We start from the raw sequence: 19,559 nt of genomic DNA, 5'->3' as shown, positions 1-19,559 counted from the left end.
CTGGGTGGTAGGGCTCTTCACACTCCTAGTGCTTTCTTCATTTAATGATAAAATAGCATAAGGAAGGCAGTGTAGGGAGCTGGGGAGCAGGCTGGGCGGCTGCGGGGAGGCAGGGGACACAATGCAGGGGCAGAGGCCCCAGCAGCGGAAGTGAGACGCTGGCATGCGATGGGCGCTCACGGGGCAGAAGCACACAGGCTTGAGCACCTGCCCTGGTTATGGGTGCTGCCTCTGAGTTACGGGTGCTGGGTTTCACCCCAAGACCCTCCAAAAAGCACACCTGATGAAACACTCTTAGTTTTTAAGGTCAGGTGCACTAGGATTCCTGTGTTAGGATGTCTTTGCACCATTGACCTGGCTCAGAACAGCCCGGGGTCCTCGGAAGTCAGGGTGGGGAAATGCCTGCCCCGGTAGGGTACTGGGGGGGTGTCTGCAGTCTGGGTGGGGAGGGGGGGTCTGGGTGGGGAGGAAAGGCAGGGGGCTGGTCCCACTCTCACCTCCCTTCCTCCCAGCCTCCCTTCCTCTGCCTCTGCCCCAGCACTGCACCTCATTAGCACCTCATTATCAGCCAGCACACAAAACTGTCAGAGTCAAGTTCTCCGGGAAGATACACCAGGCGTGATTCAAGTTTACTACAAGCTGCTTGCTTATTCAAGGTTTTTCACACATAGATGGCCACTTTTCCCAGGAAAGAAAGTTCCGTGTTTTTTAAAATTGAAGTGTAGTTGATTCACAATGTCATGTTAGATTCCGGTGTACGCACAGTGACACAGTTTACGTTTCATATATATGTAAGTTATATATATATTCTTTTTCAGATTGTTCCCCTTATAGGTTATTACAAAATACTGAGTGCTACCCAATAGGCTCCTGTTAGTTATCTGTTTTATATACAGTTGCGTGTATCTGTTAGTCCCATCCTCCTTGGTAAACGTAGATTGGTTTTCCTTTGCATTTTTATTGCAGTATAGGTGAGTCACAACGCTGTGTTAGCAAAGTGAATCAGTTATACGTATACCTGCATCCACTCTTCTGTAGATTCTTTTCCCAAATAGGTCATTACGGAGAATTGAGTAGAGTTCCCTGCGCTTTCCAGCAGGCCTTTATTAGCTGTATATTTTATGTATAGTAGGGTCATATGTCAGCCCCAGTCTCCCAGTTTACCCCTCCCTCCTGCCCCCCAATGACCATAAGTTTATTTTCTACATCTGCAACTCTATTTTGTAGATAAGTCCATTTGTAACTGTATCTATTTTGTAGATAAGTCCATTTCTGAGGGAGATAAGTCAGACAGAAAAAGACAGATACCAAGTGATATCGCTTATATGTGGAATCTGAACTATGGCTACATAAGTTTGTTTTCTGTCTGTGGGTCTATTTTCAAAACACCCCATGTTAAGGTCATGGAGGTGGGTCAGGGCTGTTTGGCCAGGGCCCCCATGTTGACTCATTGTAGGATGGAACGGAAACCTGGGACCCCCCCCAAAAAAATAGATACAGGTGCATCCTGAAAGCATGCAAAACCCACCCCAGACCTCGGCCAGTGCATGCAGACGTGCCTAGAAGCAGAGGTGCCCCGCGCGTGATGCGCTCCTGGTGACGCTTGTCTGGCTCGCTTGTCTGGCTCTTCCCATTACCTACAGCAGTGTTTCAAGGCTCATCCTGTTAGCGATGCCCACCCACCTACGAGTCTCCTTATTTTCCATTTTTACAACCAAAGCACCATTGTCTTCACTGGGCTTAGGTGCCTCCATGACGGCTGCCGTTCCTGGGGCAGGAGCGCCCCACCCTCCTCGCCATAGGGAGAGGTGAGGGGTCAGAAATCGCTCCGTGCCCATCCTCAGGGGTGGCCTCAGCTGTGAGCCCGGGGACCACCAGCTCACATCAGTGCTGGAGCTCCGTGGTGGCATGAGGGGGCAGGGCCAGCAGGACAGACCCTCCCACATGGCCCCCGACCCCGGTCAGCCCCCACAGCCTTCTGCCTCAGACTGAGTCTCCTTCCGCCACCCCCTGCACTTCCCCCCGACCACCCCGCCTCTGAGCACCCTCCAGGAGAAGGCAGCCTCACAGACAGCCCGGCTCAGGCCACGACCCCCACCCCAAGCCAAAGTGATGTTGCGGGAGCCAGCATCCCAGGCCAAGTTCAGAGGCTCCTGGTTTCAGCCCCGCTAGGGATTCTTGGTCACTGCCCTGGCTCCCAGCCCTCACTGGGCTTCTCTGGTGGTTCAGACGGTAAAGCATCTGCCTGCAATCCAGGAGACCCGCACAGTTCCATCCCTGGGTCAGGAAGATCCCCTGGAGAAGTGAATGGCAGCCCACTCTAGTATTCTTACCTGGGTAATCCCATGGACAGAGGAGCCTGGTGGGCTACAGTCCATGGGGTCCCAGAGATGGACAGGACTGAGTGACTCCACTTTCACTTTCTCCCAGCCCTCGCTCGGGGTGACCTGCAGGTGTGCTGAGCTGGGGGCGGGGGGGAGCGGAGCTTGCAAGGAGTCTCCCACTTTCTCCCCCAGGACAGGAGGACCCCAGCCCCCACTCATCTCCTCCCCCCCACCTTCAAAACCGGAAGGGCTGGCCCAGCAGGCCTCCTAGGCTGAGCGAGGGACTCTTGCGGGTGCTCCAGACTGAGAAACAGCTTCCCAGAAAGCTGGTAGTTTAGTCCTTCAGTCGTGTCCAACACTTGTGACCCCGTAGACCATGGCCCTGCAGGCTCCTCTGTCCATGGTGCTTCCCAGGCAAGAACACTGGAGTGGGTTGTCATTCCCTTCTCCAGGGTAGCTGCCCAACCCTTCTCCAGGGATCAAAGTCAGGCCCCCTCACTGCTGGCAGGTTCTTTACTGAGCCACCAGAGAAGCACCAGAAAGCTGGCGGGGTTTGTGCAACATAGGAGGGAGGGAGGTACACACTATTGGGTGAAAGATAAGCTCAGGAATGTGTTGTGCAAGGAATACAGCCAATGTTTCATAATAACTGTCAAGGGAAAGTAACCTTTAAAATGGTATGAACAATAAAACATTCTTTTAAACTTATGCAGAGAAAGAGAGAAACTTATGTAAAGAGAAAATGGGGAAGTCAGAGAAAAACAGATCAGAACGTTGATAAGTTGGATGCCCGAGGTGTCCACGCAGAGGCTACAGTGGTCGCCCTGGTGACTGTGTCCAGCAGGAAGTGACCGGCACCTGGGAGGCCAGGGGAGGCTGAGCTGCGGACTCCAGGGTTCCCGCCCAGGACATGATGTGTGAACTAGGACGTGTGCACCGGAGACCCAGTCTGCGTGGCTCTTCAGAGACAAACCGTGTTCTGGGCTGCTGTCCGAGGCTTCATCATGTCCCCATCTCAATGACTTCCATCCTCACCTAGCACTTTGAGAAAGAGAACCTAGCTGACCACAGACCCTGCCTTCTCAGACCCATCCCACTGGAAGCAGGTGGCAGGCAGGCGTGGGATCTCTCCAGTGAGCAGAATTGAAATTTCACGTCATTAGGAACACCACGGCTTTCCTGAAATTCAGTGAAGTAGTGAAGAGCAGGTCTTCCTGAGTAGCTCACGTGGTAGAGAGTCTGCCTGCCATGCAGGAGACCCCAGTTTGATTCCTGGGTAGGGAAGATCCCTGGGAGAAGGGATAGGCCACCCACTGCAGTATTCTTGGGCTTCCCTGGTGGCTCAGATGGTAGAGAATCCATCCGCCTGCCATGTGGGAGACCTGGGTTTGATCCCTGGGTGGGTAAGATCCCCTGGAGGAGGAAATAGCAACCCACTCCGGTATTCTTGCCTGGAGAATCCCATGGACAGAGGAGCCTGGCAGGCTGGAGTCCCTGGGGTAGCAAAGAGTCAGACATGACTAAGTGACTAAGCACGGACACACACACAGAGTAAAGATTAAAGTAATCCACAGTCTTCATCTGTGTCACGTGTCGGGTGTGGGGCCAGAGGGTTGGCCTGATCCTGACCCAAGAGGTCCGGTGGGTAGGAAAACACTCCCGAGCCCTATTCACTCACCAGGATGCCGAGCTGCCCCTGTGAGAAGGCTGATGATTGTGACGGAGCCAGGTCAGGGGAGCGTGACCGAGCTGATGAAGATTCCCCGCAGGGGTCTCCCAGCAGGGCAGAGGGTCTGCTCTCCGGCTTCTCCAGGCGCCAGGATCCGCTCAGAAGCAGCAGCCCCAGAAGCAGCAGCTGTGTTGTGTTAAACGGGCCCTCCAGCTTGGAGAAGGGAACACGCCGTCCTCGACTGGCCTGTGGCCAGCAGCTCCTCCCGCGCCGTGTGTAGCAGACGGAGACCACGGATGCCGGCGTCCCGGGGAACAAAGCCCCTGGGGGGTGAAGGCGCCTGGCTGACCGAGGTCCCCAGAGTCGGGCAGGAGCCGAGGTCCCCACGACGGTGGCCGGAGGGCCAGACGCTTGGTGCTGAAGGCAGATTGGGTGCCCTGATCAGCTCAGAGCATGCACGTGGGGTGAGTTCCAGGAAGAAGGGTGCAGAGGGGAGGGGACGGAGGAGCTCAGGGAGCCTGGCGCCCTGTACCCAGCAAGAGCAGCCAGGCTCGAGCGTCCTGTGCAGCGAAGGGTCGGTACCTGGTTCCCTCGCCAACTCCCAGGAGCTGCTGTGTGTTCTGAGAGCCAGCCTGGCCGGGGATTCAGCTGGGGGATCCGGTGTGACTTTGAGCACGTGGTTGGCGTCTCTGTGTCTGTTTCCTCACCTGTGAATCAGGGTTGATGGGCTGACGATAGCAGAGCCCACCTGGTGGGGGTCCGGGGACCACCCCACACCCCACGCAAGGAGTCTATGCAAGCCGGGTCCTGAGGGCAGTGCCCAGCACAGCGAGGACGAGCTGCTGCCACCACCACGACTGCCTTTAAAGAGTGAAGTCCAGCTGCCTCTGTCTGTGTCTCACACAGCTGGTGAAACCCACCAGGACCCAGTTGCTGAAGCAGAACTATTGGCAGAGCCTCCAGAAAAAAATAATTCTGAAGCAATTATCTTACATAATTGAAAGTCTGATCATCACGTTCCTTTTTCCCTATTTGCTTCTCCTAAGAAAATGCAGTCTGTCTTAAAACAGATCCCATAATTGCTAGAACTTTATTTAAAATGTAGAAGAAAGAGATGCTTACGTTTTGCAAGAATCAAAAATATCCACGAACTGCGCCTTTGGTGCTGCCAGTGGCCTGAGGATGGTTTAACGGCTATCAAGTCGTCGCTTCTTATCTGCGAGGGACACACTCAGCCCCCCAGCAGACGCGGGAAACCACGGATCGTACAGAACACTACACTGTGTCTTTTTCTCTGTGTGCACATGCTGGACAGGGAGGCTTCACGTCCCGGGTGGGACTGTGGGCGACGGTCAGGCACACCTCATTTCACTGTACATCGCAGATGATGTGGCTTTTTTTCTTTTTTAACGAATTCAGGGCTGCGGCAACCCTTCATCAAGCAGGCCTATCAGTGCCAATTTTCCAACAGCATTATTTTGTACGTGGGCTCCCCAAGTGGCTTGGACAGTAAAGAATCTGCCTGCAGTGCAGAAGACCTGGGTTCAACCCCTGGGGGGGGGGAAGATCCCCTGGAGAAGGAAATGGGCACCCGCTCCAGTGTTCTTGCCTGGAGAGTCCCGTGGACAGAGGAACCTGGGGGGCTATAGTCCATGGGGTCACAAAAAGTCGGACGCGACTGAGTGACTAACATTTTGCACTTAATGCTGATTTTTTAATGTTTCTATTGTTTTTTTACACACAATGCAATTGTGCACTTAATTTACTAGCGTGGTGTGTAAGCACAGCCTTTATATGCACTGGGAAACCAGAATATTCGTGTGACTCACTTTAAGATACTCACTTTATTTCAGTGGCCTAGAGCCAAACCTGTAGTGTATCCAAGATCTGCCCCGGCATGAGATTTCGTCTCGCTGTTCAGAACAGTCTGCGATTTAAAACTTGTGAATTTTTATTTCTGGAATTTTCCATTTAGTATTTTTGGACCATAGTTGACAAGGGTAACTGAAATCACAGAAAGAGGAACAGTAGCTAAGGGGCGCCATGGGGTTAAATAACGTCGTGGCTTCACTTTAATTTCTATTAAATATTATCCAGGTTTATATAAAAGTGATGCTGACTTTGTCATCCTGAGAGGTTCACAAAAATCAAGAGAGACTATCTGAAGACATTGGTCATTTAATAATTTGGAAACCACTTTAGAGACTGTGGTGGAGACTCTGCCCGCCCAGAAAGCCTTCCTTCCTGGCGGCAGTGGCTGCGCGTCCTTGGCCCTGAGGAGGGTCAGTGCTGTGGAGAGCTGGTCTGTGGTCCTGCCGGGGAGGGGATGCAAGTCTGGCCAATTGGTGGTACATGCATCCACCCCTCCAGGGCTTCCCTGGTGGCTCAGACGGTAAAGAATCCGCCTGCAGTGTGGGAGACCTGGGTTCGATCCCCGGGTGGGGAAGATTCCCTGGAGGAGGGCATGGCAACCCATTCCAGTATTGTTGCCTGGAGAGTCCCATGGACAGAAGAGCCTGGCGGGCTGCAGTCCACAGAGTCGCAAAGAGCTGGACACAACTGAGTGACTAAGCACAGCACAGAGCATTCTCTCGTCCAGACATTCCCAGTGTCCCACCCACCAGGCCTGTGCCAAGCCCTGGCCATCTCCCTCCCCTGGTGTCTCCAGCAACCCGCACAAGCTCTGCTCTGTTTTATCTATGGGAAATACAGTTTACCTACGGGAAATACACTCCTTTGCACGTCAGCAACTTTGATGGACCAGGTGTGTCTTTGAGCAGGGATTCTCAACATCCAGCATCTAATGCGTGATGATCTGAGGCGGCACTGATGTCATAATAACAGAAAGAAAGGGCACAATAAATGGAATGCATTTGAAGCATCCTGAAACGGTACTCCACCCCAGTCTGTGGGAAAATCGTCTTCCACGAAACTGGCCCCTGGTGCCAGAACGGTGGGGGACTGCTGTCTTTCAGGGTGGGTCGACCACAAGAGCAGTGCTCCTGGTGTGTGTGCGGTGAAAGGCTGTGTGCTGATGGGGAGAGAGTCCCGGCTTCCCCCAAGGTGTGCCCGGGTTCGCCCAGTTATCTTTCCTAGGCACAGCATCACCTGCTGGCGCTCTGCCTGCCTCGGGTGGACACATGCAGCCCCACGATGCTCTGTGAGGACATTTCCGGTAGAGGGACCACAGCGCCTTTCTTCAGAGGACGTGTAGCCACGAGTGCACACATGCAAAGCTTCATGCCGCTCCCTGAGCGGCGGAGTCTGGGCTTGCCCCCTGCAGCCACCGAGGGCAGGTCCATTCCATCCAGCACCACGAGCACGCTGCCCCCAGTGTCCTCTGTTCCAGGGGGATGTTCTAGCGACCTGCCATGAAAGGCACTTTTCTAATAGGCTCTGTGTCTTAACTATGAATTAGTACCCAGTGTCAGAATTAGAGGACAGACCTTGTGTCCTCAAGGTGTAACTTCCAGAAAGATAGACAGCTTTTTTGTTTCTGAGATGAAAGTTTTGAGTTGATCATTTCTAGAGTCTGCCTCACAGTCTTTTTTTTTTTTTTTTGGTGGTGGTTTGTATTATAAAAATAAGACCTTTAATATATTGTAGAATCTTTATGGGCTTCCCAGGTGGCGCTAGTGGTGAAGAACCTGCCTGCTAATGCGAGAGACCTAAGAGATGCGGGTTTGATCCCTCGGTCGGGAAGATCCCCTGGAGGAGGGCATGGCAACCCATTCCAGTAAACTTGCCTGGAGAATCCCATGGACTGAGGAGCCTGGTGGGCTACAGTCCATGGGGTCGCAAAGAGTCAGACATGCCCAAAGTAACTTAGCAGCAGCAGAATCTTTATAGTATTTTGCAATGAGGATATAGAGGCTTTTTTTTAATTGAAGTATGCTTGATATAAAATATTATTTAAGTTATAGGCATACAATGTAGTGATTTGCAAATTTTAGAAGTTACAGTTCATTTATAGTTATTATAAAGTATTGGCTGAATTCCCTGCGATGTACAGTATGTCCTTGTAGCTTATTTTATACCTAGGAGTTTATATCTCTTACTCCCCCGCCCCTATACTGCCCCCGCTCTCCTCTTCCCACTGGTAATCACTAGTTTGTTCTCTTATATTTGTGAGTCCGTTTTTTTTTTAATACACCGGTTTGTTTTGCTTTTTAGATTCTACACGTAAGTGATACCACACAGCATCTGTCTTTCTCTGTCTGACTTACTTTACTTAGCACAGTGTTTTCCAGCTCCATCCGTGTTACTGCAAATGGCAAAATTTCATTCCTTTTTATGCTGAAGACCCTGCCGCTGGGAAGGGTTGAAGGCGGGAGAAGAAGGGGATGACAGAGGATGAGATGGTTGGATGGCATCACCGACTCAATGGACGTGAGTTTGAGTAAACTCTGGGAGTTGACGATGGACAGGGAGGCCTGGCGTGCTGCAGTCCATGGGGTCGCAAAGAGCGGGACACGACTGAGTGACTGAAGTGACCGACTGAATATTCCATTGTTTATGTACACCACATCTTTATCCATTCAACTGTTGATGGAAACTTAGATTGTTTCCATGTCTTGGCAATTGTAAGTAATGCTGCTATGAACTTGGGGTGCGTGTATCTTTTTGAATCAGTGGTTTGCAGTTTTTTTCTTTTTTTTGATATATACCCAGGAGTGTGTTTGTATGGTGTTCTATTTTTAGTTTTTTGTGTCTCACCAAAGATGTTCCCAATAAGATCTGAGAGTAAATTACAAATAGCTGGGGCGGGGTGTGGGGATGGTGTGACAGGAGACACGCTGGGCACGGATTCTGCTTAAAACCCAGAAGGAGGGCACAGGGACCTGAACGCCCAGCACCGGGGCAGGCCGCGGGGGGCGCTGAGCCTCTGTGCCCTCGGACACACTGGCTGCCAAGAGGGAGCCCCCCAGGTCCGGCAAAGCCGTGTCCCGTGGGCCCAGCCACGGGGCCACCTCTCTTGGCCACGGGGCCCTCCCAGGCCCGCTGGTCCTCACCTGGTGGACTGCGCGAAGCAGCTGTGCCTTGTGGACCCACTGACCAGCCCTGACCACCACGCTAAAGCGGAATGTTGTCTGTGGAGGTTTAGTGAGATGCAGTGTGTGAAAGCAGCCCCAGCACTGGGCGCAGGAGCTGACGTGAGCCGGACACGGAGCGGCTGCCCTTGCACTCGTGGACAGCGGCCACACGGGCGAGCAGGGGCTTTCGTAGCTGCCAAAACCCAACACCTTGGCAGTCCAGTGGTTAGGACTCGGTGCTCTCTTTGCCATGGGCTCAGGTTCAATTCCTGGTCTGGGAGCTAAGATCCTGCAAGCTATGTGGTGCAGCCAAAGGAAAAAAAAGAACCATTTCCAGGACCAGCTCGTTACCTGCCCAGGTGGCCGCACGGCACATGCCCACAGCATCATTCTGCCCCCTCACTGCCTGCCCTTCCGAGCCCCTCTGCCCCGCTTCCCTGCCATGGCTGGTGCTGGGTGGGGTCCCTGACAGGCAGCAGGCTCCCCCGTAAACTGACCATCCTCCAAGTCCAGGTATGAGGCCTGAGGCTTCCCTCCAGGCGACTCCTGGATTCCAGTCAGCTCAGGGACCCTCACATTTCTCTCCCTGCAGTTTAAACAACATCACTGTAGCCACACACATACACGCGTGCACATGCAAGCCCACATGTGAGCATTCATGTACATACACGCACATGTATATACGTGTACACGTGCATACGTGCATACACACACACACACACGTTCTCAGACCCACGGCCAAGGTGGAATCAACTCGGCCCGTTTCCAGCCCACATCAGCCTCTCCCTGATGCCTCACTGGACCACATCCAGCGGGAGTGCCTTCCCCGCTGGCCAGCGGTTTCAGAGCCACCCTTTGATTTGGGAAAGCATTTCTCTGAAGTGGTCTCATTCACTGCAGAGTCTCATCTGTCTTAGAACTTGTAAGCTGACCTGCTTTGAATGGCAGAGCTTCAGAGAGAGGTGAGATCACTGCCGTCTTTCCAAGCGGACCTCCTTCCAAATCTGCGTGTTCCTGTGTTTCCCTCAAGCCGAGCACAGGTCCGGTCTGAGCGTCTCCTCCACGTGCAGCATCCTCGAGAGAGTCTACACTGAGCACGATACATGCTTGAAACCCACATCGGGGAGGTGGCGTGCACAAGTGCTGTTAGACTAACAGTCACACGTTCTAAGACTTTAAAAACAAATTACAGCCGCTCTGTAATTCCACACAGGAAACGAGTGAAGGAGCCTCAACACTTTGCATGAAGAGTCTGTAAGTCCCTACTAGTTTTAAAGGAGCAAAGCTTGTAATTCATGGGCAAGTGAACCACGAAAATGTCATGAAAGCATGTTGGCAAAGAAGAAAAATAGAAGAAAATCTAACCAAGTGAGAAATGTCAAATGAATATGTTTATGTCAACCAGTTAAAATGATGTTACTGAAAGGGCTAGGAAAGCAGCCCTACAAATACAGAATACTGGACTTGCCTGAAGATGTTTTTGTGACCGGATAAGCCATCATAATATCCACACATTTTTTTTCCAGGAGGGCAGAACGGAGCTAACTTTGCCAAAGAACAGGGATAAGATCGTCTGTGATGATTTCAAAGATGAAAATCCACATTTATTGTGTTCATCCTGTGCCTGACACTGAGCTGAGCATCCTACATCTGTTAACACATTAAGTCCCTATAAAACCTCAATGTCACATAGCACTGTTATTATGCTTATTTTCCAGGTGAGGAAGTTGCAATTCAGAGAGGTTAATTAACACATCCAAGGTCACACAGCCAGGAGGTATTGGAGCAGGGCTTTGAGGCCAGGCGTATTGAATTCTTCACCCCTGCCCGTCGCCCGCGCGCGCGCCCACACACACACACACCCACACACCCTAGCTTCACCAAGTGTCTTCCCATCCTTTTCTGAATACAGCCATGTCTTTCAACCTCCACTTTGGGGTCCCTTGTCCTCACCCACCATGGCCTGGCAAACACTTTCCACCCGTATTTCAAGGCTCAGTTCAAGTGTCTTTAGACGTGGAAATCTTTCTGAACCCACAGACAACGAACCCTACCTCTTCTCCTTCCCTCTCCCCTAGGTAGACCCCACCCTCCCTGCTGAGCTATAAGTTCCATGAGGATCAGAATCGTTTCCAATTTAGAAAACCCTGCAGTCCCAGTTGGAGGAGGAAATGGCAACCCACTCCCGTATTCTTGCCTGGAGAATCCCAGGGACAGAGGAGCCTGGCAGGTTACATTACACAGGGTCACAAAGAGTTAGACACGACTGAAGTGACTCAGCACGCAAGCATGCAGTCCCAGTAACCAGCCCAGTTTGTAACTCCGGGAGGACTTGGGCGACTGTTTGCTGAATGAATGGAGATGGACCGTCTGCCCCTTGCTCAGGGCCATCTTTATTCCATACACCAGTGGCTCGCGTTCGGGGCTGATTTTGTCTCTCAGGGGATACCTGGCGATATCTGGAGATGCTTAGGATGTCATAGCTCATGTAGTGCCACTAGCATCTCCACGGACGCTGCTGAGCATCCTCCTGTGCACAGGACACCCCCCAGCAAAGAATCAGCCAGCCTGTGTTGCTGGTAGTGCGGGGGCTGAGAAACCCTGATGTACCCCCTCCTGTCTCAGCACCGACAACACACTTCAGCTCTCTCCCCGCGATGAATCTAAGGCCCAGCTGCAGGGGCCGCAGTCCCTGTCTTTCTACGCCCAGGATCCAGCATACTGAGTGAGTGAATGAATGAGCGAGAGGTGAGCAGGAGACAGAGACAGGCAATTCAGCGCGCACACTGGGGTGACAGCAGCCGCAGCAGACCCCGCGGCTGGTGCGAGGACCTGAGTCTGGGGTCACCCGTTAGCTCCGTGGAAATGTTCTCATGTTGTTCACTGTGATTGACACACTCCCCCCAAACAAACAAACAAACAAAAAATGCCGTGAGCGAAATAGAGAGTTCAAACCAAGCACCACTGAATGGCTGTGCTTGGCAGATGTAGCCCCAGGGAGCTGGGTGCTTGTGAGCACTGCTCGGTGTCAATATTACAGTGAGATTTTGAGTTTTTTAAGGTGATTGGGGCAGAACCCTATGGTTATGTATAACTGTACATTTACAATCGGGAGCAAGGCTGACGGTCATCAGGAGAGAGAGGGTACTTTTCTGAGCTCTTAGTGAGAGCACAGAGCTATCATGTAGGCTGAGTAAACTCTCAGATCAGGTCCTTTAGCATTAAAGTGGAGGTGTTTTAGGGAAAAACAAGAGTTATTGGAAGGGAAATCTCCAAGAAAGACTGTCTGAGTATTAGTTACATGGAAACGGATAAGAGAAACCATCAGGTTAGGAAAATAAGAAAAACTGTTCTTAATTCGTTGTATACACCTTAAAGCTCTCACCATGTTTTGAAATTCAGTAGCTTATCTGGCGTTCCTAGTGCTGCTGTGAAGTGGGTTTTGGCCCTGATCTACAGAGGGATGCACAGAGGGTCGGGGAGAAGGAAACGGCAGCCCACTCCAGTCTTCTTGCCTGGTGGGTCCCGGGGACGGGAGCCTGGTGGGCCACCGGCCATGGGGTCACACAGAGTCAGACATGACTGAAGCGGCGTAGCACGGACACACAGAGGGTCAGAGAAGTCAGGCTGCAGTTTTCCCCAGAGTCCAGACTCCAGGAGACTGCTCCCTGGAAGGAAGAATGGGAGACACAGCATCACCAGGTGTCAGAGAAACACAAAGCAAAACCACAGTGAGGGCTCACCTCACACTGGTCACAACAGCCACCATGAAAACGTCTACAAACAAATGCTGGAGAGGGTGTGGAGAAAAGGGAGCCCTCAGACACTGCTGGTGGGAATGCAAACCGGTGCAGCCGCTATGGAGCAGTGTGAGTGAGTGAGTGAGTGAGTGAAGGTCAGTCGTGTCCGACTCTTTCCGACCCTGTGGACTATATACACAGTCCATGGAATTCTCCAGGCCAGAGTACTGGAGTGGGTAGCCCCTTCTCCAGGGGATCTTCCCGAACTATGGATCAAGCCCAGGCCTTCCACATTGCAGGTGGATTCTTTACTGTCTGAGCCGCCAGGGAGCAGTAAGGAGGTTCCTTGAAAACTGAAACTAAAGCTAGCGTATGATCTAGCGAGTTCATTCCTGGGCATATATCTGGAGCAAACTCTAATTCAAAAGCTCTTTAATTCATGCACCCCCACGTTCATAGCAGTGCTGCTCACAATAGCCCAGACATGGGAACAACCTAAGTCTCCATGCACAGGTGAATGGATAAAGATTGTATATATTAATATATGTAGATGCATGCGTGCTAAGGCCCTTCACTCGTGTCCAACTCTTTGCAACCCCATGGACTGTAGCCCACAAGGCTCCTCCATCCATGGAATTTTCCAGGCAAGAATACTGGAGTGGGGTCCATTCCCTCTTCCAGGGGTTCTTCCCAACCCAGGGATTGGACCCATGTCTCTTGCATCTCCTGCTTTAGCAGGTGGGTTCTTTACCACTAGCACCCCCTGGGAAGCCCAATGCATGCACATTTCTATATACATATAGTAGTATATATATACAGTGGAATATTACTCGTCCATAAAGATGAATGAAATATTGCCATTTGTAACAACATAGATGGACCCAGAGATTGCCATTCTAAATGAAGTCAGAAAGAGAAAGATATTAACACCATATAATATCATTCATATGTGGAATCTGAAAAAGGTGATACAAATGAGCTTATTTCCAAAACAGAAACTCACAGATACAGGAAACAAACTTGTGGTTACCAAAACAGAGGAGGGATAAAATTAAGAATATGGGATTTACATACACACACTACTGTATATAAAATCCATAATAAACAAGAACCTGCTGTATAGCACAGGGCACTGTACTCAATATCTTGTAATAACATAAAATGGAAAAAATATATGTCCATAATGCATGTATTCAGAGAATTAATATAAATGTGTGTGCACATATATATGTATATATGCATATATAACTGAATCACTTCGCCATACACCTGAAACTAATACAACGTTGTTAATCAGCTACACTTCAATTAAAAAACTAAAGACGTTCCCTGGCAGTCTAGGGATTAGGATTAGGTTAGGATTCATTGCTCTCACTGCCTTGGCCTGGGTTCAATCCCTCGTTGGAAAACTAAGATCCCACAAGCCACATGGCACTGTCAAAACAATTAAAAAAAAAAAAAGAATGGGAGTTGGTTCAGTGTCAGAGTGGCCTGGACTATCAAGGGGCCCGGGGTGGACAGAGTGCCCCTGACCTTCCCGGTGCAGTGGGCTCCTCATGGGCATTTCAGCAAGCGTAGCTCAGCCGCCCTGGTTTTCAAGCCCAGTGTGTTACTGGGCGATGCTTAAATAGCCAATCAGAGGAGGACAGGCGGTCTGTGCAGGGGTATCTGTTAGCTGCAAACTCAGCCATAAGACGCGAGGCGAGAGGGAGGTGCTGGAGGCCAGCTGAGCGCAGGGGAGATGCCGAGACCCCGGCTGCCACACACGTGCTCTGTCTCCCACGGGCTCTGTCTCCCAGCTGCTGAATTGACTGGGTGCTGGTGTTTTATGTTCATAATTCTTCTCCGGGAGAAGAGGTTACAAAGACTGGTCTGTTCGTTTGGAGTTTTGACTGTTGTTTTCTGTAACAATTGGGACTTTCACAAAGAATGAGCCAAGTATATGTTCATGCCAAGAGCACAGGAATATTCCAAGATTATTGTGAGCTGGTATTTGTCCGGCTGCCGTTAGTTCAGAATTCTCTAGTCATACCATAAATTTTCAGTATCGTAGAAAAGAATGATAGACATGGTTAGAACTGGCGTTTTATGGGAAAGAAATTAGCTCTTGATACTTGTTCCCACTTATGTGGAAATTGATACTGACATCCCTGCAAAGATACAGTTGCCTGTGTTTAATGAAATAATGCTGGACTTTGATCTTGGCTCACACAGTGACGATTATAAATGTCTTAGCTTCTCATGGTCCCTTTGTATCGTATAACTACCTCCCATAAGCAAAGCAAGAGAGGCACGGGGACGTTTCTAGCAGTCAGAAAACGGTGGTTTCCTGCCTTCTTGTCCCGTTTTCCTTCGCCGTTTAGCAGCTCATGTGACATGGCTGTTTCCGTTCAGTCACCCAGTCGTGTCTGACTCTTCTCGACTCCATGGACTGCAGCACGCCAGGCTTCCCTGTCTTTCAGCATCTCCTGGAGTTGGCTCAGACTCATGTCTATTGAGTCGGTGATGCCATCCAACCATCTCATCCTCTTTTGCCCCTTTCTCCTCTTGCCTTCAGTCTTTCCCAGAATCAGGGTCTTTTCCATTGAGTCAGCACCAGGTGGCCAAGGTATTGGAGCTTCACTATCAGCCTTCCGATGAATAGTCAGGGTTGATTTCCTTTAGCAGGAGATCAACTGCTTTGATCTCCTATTTGATGTGGACCAAGCAGCTAATCGGAGAAGGAAATGGCAACCCACTTTAGGACTCTTGCCTGGAAAATCCCGTGGACGGAGGAGCCTGTTAGGCTACAGTCCATGGGGTCGCAAAGAGTTGGACCCAACTGAGTGACTTCACTTCATTTACTTCTTACTTTATCACTGGAGAAGGAAATGGCCACCCACTCCAGTATTCTTGCCTGGAGAATCCCATGGACAGAGGAGCCTGGCGGGCTGTGGTCCATGGGGTTGCAGAGAGTTGGACATGACTGAAGTGACTGGGCATGCACGGAGCAGCTAATTAGAAGAGGTGGTCTTGCCCTTGACTGGCAGCTGAAAAAGTTCAGCCAGAGACATGGCCAGAGGGACAGAGCAACACAGGGGCTCCGGAGGCTGACTCCTCGGCTGGGTGTGGCTCTGAGTCTCCCCTGCTGGAAAAACAGCAAGTGTTGGGAAGGAACGAGAAGCCCTAAATTTAGATGTGTGACACAGCCTCCCATTCTCAGGTCGTAGGGGTCTGTGCTATCTCCCTCGTGGATTCAGATGTCTTCCCAGGGGCTTGTCAGTGGGTTATCAGAGCTCGGATGGGGGATCTCACGCACCCAGCCACACAGAGGTGGGGGGCTGCCTTTGCAGGGGGGACAGGTATGCGGTGAGGCCCTAGGCATGAGTCCGGGTTCCTGTCCGGGTCCCCTTACACAGGTGGCGCTTGGGCATCACATGTCAGGAATGCAGAGAGACTGCCCAGAGTGCATCGTTAGTGAACGTTGCCTGTTGAGAACAGCGTGCATGTCTTCCCTAGTGGGTGAAACTGCGGGTGTTTCCCACCGACAAAACGTGTGTATGAGATGCTCAGGATGAGAGGCGGATCTGCCAGCACAGGCGAGCGAGGGGAGGTCGGGTGCAAGGACGTGTGCCTGAGGCTCAGACAGCGTTTCCGCTGACGGGCTGTCACGTGGGGGCTGGCCGAGCCTGGGGCAGTAAGAACAGCAACAGCTTGTCTGACGGGGAGTCCGGCCCCGCCCCGCTCCTGTGGTCCTTCGTCCACCCATCCCCACCACCGCCAAGGTAAACCTCCCTCCCCAGGGCTCCCCGAGGGGGGGAATGGCCTGAGCCCCGGCCACTCAGTGGGGTCCCCTGGTTCCTTCTCATGGTCTGGAGCCTGTGGCCGTGCCAAGATGAACCAGACCCTCTGTTCACTGCAGTCCCACGTGCTCCGTCCTTCAGACCATGGCCTGCCCCGGCACTGAGAACTGGGCAAACCTCTCCCCTCACCCCCTACCACCAGGGACTGTGTAGGGGAAGCGCTGGCCTCACCTGAACCCCTCCCTGGGAACCCTCAGGGCCAGGCTTCTGCCTTCGTGTCAATGGCCCTTCTGTCTTCTCAGGAGCTTGTTCCCTCACAGCATGAAATGCAAGAAAGTCGCTTTTTGCTCCTGAGCTTGAATGTGGAAAGTCAGAGTTTTCAAGTGTGCGTGTGTGTGTGAATGTATAAATACACACATTATACATAAATGCGTTATCACTAAGTTGTAATTAAAGGCACCCTGAGGCGGGAGGGAAGAGAAGTTAGAATAGCATTTTTGCCTCCAGGGCGACGCGCTGCATTCTGCTTGGATGCTCTTTTGATAAGGCTGGTCCTCCCAGAGACCGCCTGCCAGCATCCAGGGATGAGCGCCTTCCAAGGACCCCAGCAGCACCCGTGTCTCTCCCTCCCCTAAAAGCTTGCCTGCCACTGGACTCCTGCATCTGTTTGGTACCAAAGCCATGATGTTCCCTATCTCTCCTTTCATCACGGACTTCAGAAGTCCCCGCCTCTGTGAGTGTTCTTCACAAAGACGGCAGTAATCGGGATCACTGCTGGGCTCTAACCTGCTTTTTATCTTTTCCCTCTCACCCAGGGGCGGATCTGTAGAAAAGCTGGCAAGTCAAAAAAGTCCTTCAGTCGCAAGGAAGCCGAAGCCACCTTTAAGAGTTTGGTGAAGACTCATGAAAAGTACGGCTGGGTCACCCCGCCCGTCTCTGACGGCTGATGTTCGAGATGTGCACTAGACGCTTAAGCTGCCTCTCCACACACACACACACACACACACACACACCTGACATCTCCTCTCCACGCTGAGCACCCTTCTTCCTTTTCATAACTCCAGCCTTCGGAACGGAATCCTGAATGCCAAGGAGACGCCTAAGTTATTTATGATCAGATGTGTTTACAGAGAGAAGGAGGGGGAGCCAACGCTGTTCGGGATTAGGTTTCGATGATAAATGAGCGATCATCTCTAGGTCACTTTAGAACACACGTCGAGATGGTGACGTTCCCCCGCCCCCCTGCCCTCCCCGCCCCGCCCGCACCCCATCATTGGGCCTCTAGCTTCTCCTGACAGCAGCTCCAAAGAGCAGGCAGGAAACTCAGCTCCCCTCGCTCGACCCGTTGACACGCCCCTAGGAACGCCGTGCCCGTCCGGCCCCCGTTTGCTGTGCCCCGTGTCTCTTTCTCTCCCCGGCAGGTCAGCGTCGTAACTTGAAGACGCGTCTTTCTGTGGCCCCGGGTCATGACATGCAGACCTCGTTTGTGCTCTATGACCACTGGTTCATGAGAACAAAAAAATTTAACATGGCCAGGTTCTTGGGATGGAAAACAGCAACCGCCCTCTTGGCCAGACGGTGATCCCAAGGCCGACGCCGAAGCGCGTGCGGTCCGCAGCTCAGCCCATGCCTGTGGGTGAAGGTGGGGTGCTGTGGCTGCGACAGGGCACACAGGCGCAGACGCCGGGATGGGGGGCGCTCAGAGAAACGGTGTTGGGTTGCGGACGGGGTCTTTTCCGACATCCTCAGACGCTCCTACGATGTTCGTGTTCCTGTCTCCTCTCTGCTGGTCGACCCACCACCGAAAGCAGAACACAGTGCCCCATTCGCTGAAGTCGCCTGACCCATGTCCTCCCGTGTGCTCGTGACAGGGAATGCCAGGACTGCCTTCGGAGACCCGGTGACGGTAGGACAATTTGCATGGCCCAGTAGTCACTTGTGTGTCCCCGAGGCCACGACGCGTGAGCACCCTCGCTAGGATATAAACTTCTGTTATTTAATCTCCCCACAATTTCAGTTTTCTCTTCTGTTAAGTTACTTAGACCTTTCCAAGAAGTTCCATGAAATGAGGAAACCACGGTTTCTTATAATATGCGGAAAGAAGTAAAATGTTCATTCCAAGTGGAAAAATCTTATTGGACACATTTTAAATAAAATCACGCATACCTGAATCTGGTCATTGTGGGCTCTCCTTCCACTGAAAGTATTTAATCTATTTTCAGGCTTTCCAGGTGGCACCAGTGATAAGGAATCCACCTGCCAATGCAGGAGACGCCAGAGACACAGGTTCGATTCCTGGGTTCATAGTTCAGATGCTACACATGCCAGGGAGGCATTCTGCCATGAGTTGCAGGAAAGGAGTCTCAGGAACCCATGGTCTTTTAAAAAATCCAGTGGATTGGAATGGTCCCCAGAAGCAGCCCAAAAGACAATCGGAAACTAACTGGAAGGACTGATGGGTTATTTGGCCAAACCCGGATGTTGCCAGTCATAGTTTAGCACCATGAAGGAAGAGGAAACGTCTTTGCTCATTCTGTTAAATCTTGCAGGCAGTTTCGGGTGCTTGGCGCCCCATGCACCTGTCCCACATGGTCAGAGATCTGACACCAAACCTTAAAGCCAAGGGCATCTCCTCCCAGTAGGGTTTGTCCTTACCCAAATCTACTCTTTATTGCTGCTTCAATTATTTCAACCATGTTCTTATGGCCCCAGATACATACGCAGTTCTGTGCAGCTAAGACACTTGACCTCTTCAAGTTCCCTCTGAATAAGAGTAGTCATGAAATTCGATGACAGTTAACTTGATGCGTCCATTCACCTGATCCTCCACGGCAGAATTCTCCATCCTGGAAATGTGACATCCAGCCGACGGTCCCTGGGCCCCTGGGCTCCAGTCTGTAATGGAATCACACGTGGGAGAGTGAGGGCCTAGGGCAGAAGCGCTGGTCAGGGAGAGCACCTCGGTTTCTTTCTTTCCAGAAGTCCCCGCTTCCAGTTGTAAAATAAAAGTA

The 19,559-nt window shown here is 51.7% G+C and overlaps 1 protein-coding gene and 1 long non-coding RNA gene across 2 annotated transcripts in view; one reads left to right on the top strand and one right to left on the bottom strand.

Annotated features, from left to right (window-relative positions):
* The window catches only part of UBE2QL1 (ubiquitin conjugating enzyme E2 QL1), a 55,151-nt gene extending 36,432 nt beyond the window's left edge, over positions 1 to 18,719 (top strand). Inside the window, exon 2 of the mRNA XM_069556148.1 lies at positions 17,364 to 18,719. Coding sequence (XP_069412249.1) covers positions 17,364 to 17,495 — 132 coding nt within the window. The 3' untranslated portion in view covers positions 17,496 to 18,719. The remainder of the gene's footprint in view (positions 1 to 17,363) is intronic.
* On the bottom strand, positions 2,971 to 5,368 carry LOC138421788 (uncharacterized). Its single transcript, XR_011249639.1, has 3 exons — positions 5,116 to 5,368; positions 4,003 to 4,700; positions 2,971 to 3,365 (listed from the first exon to the last, which is right to left on the bottom strand). It is a non-coding gene; the product is annotated as an uncharacterized lncRNA (long non-coding RNA).
* Positions 18,720 to 19,559: the final 840 nt, after the last annotated feature.

The sequence above is a fragment of the Ovis canadensis genome, chromosome 16, assembly GCF_042477335.2.
Source record: "Ovis canadensis isolate MfBH-ARS-UI-01 breed Bighorn chromosome 16, ARS-UI_OviCan_v2, whole genome shotgun sequence".
Lineage (NCBI taxonomy): Eukaryota > Metazoa > Chordata > Mammalia > Artiodactyla > Bovidae > Ovis > Ovis canadensis.
Note: the sequence above shows the minus strand (reverse complement) of the source record. Positions and strands in the feature narration are given on the sequence as shown.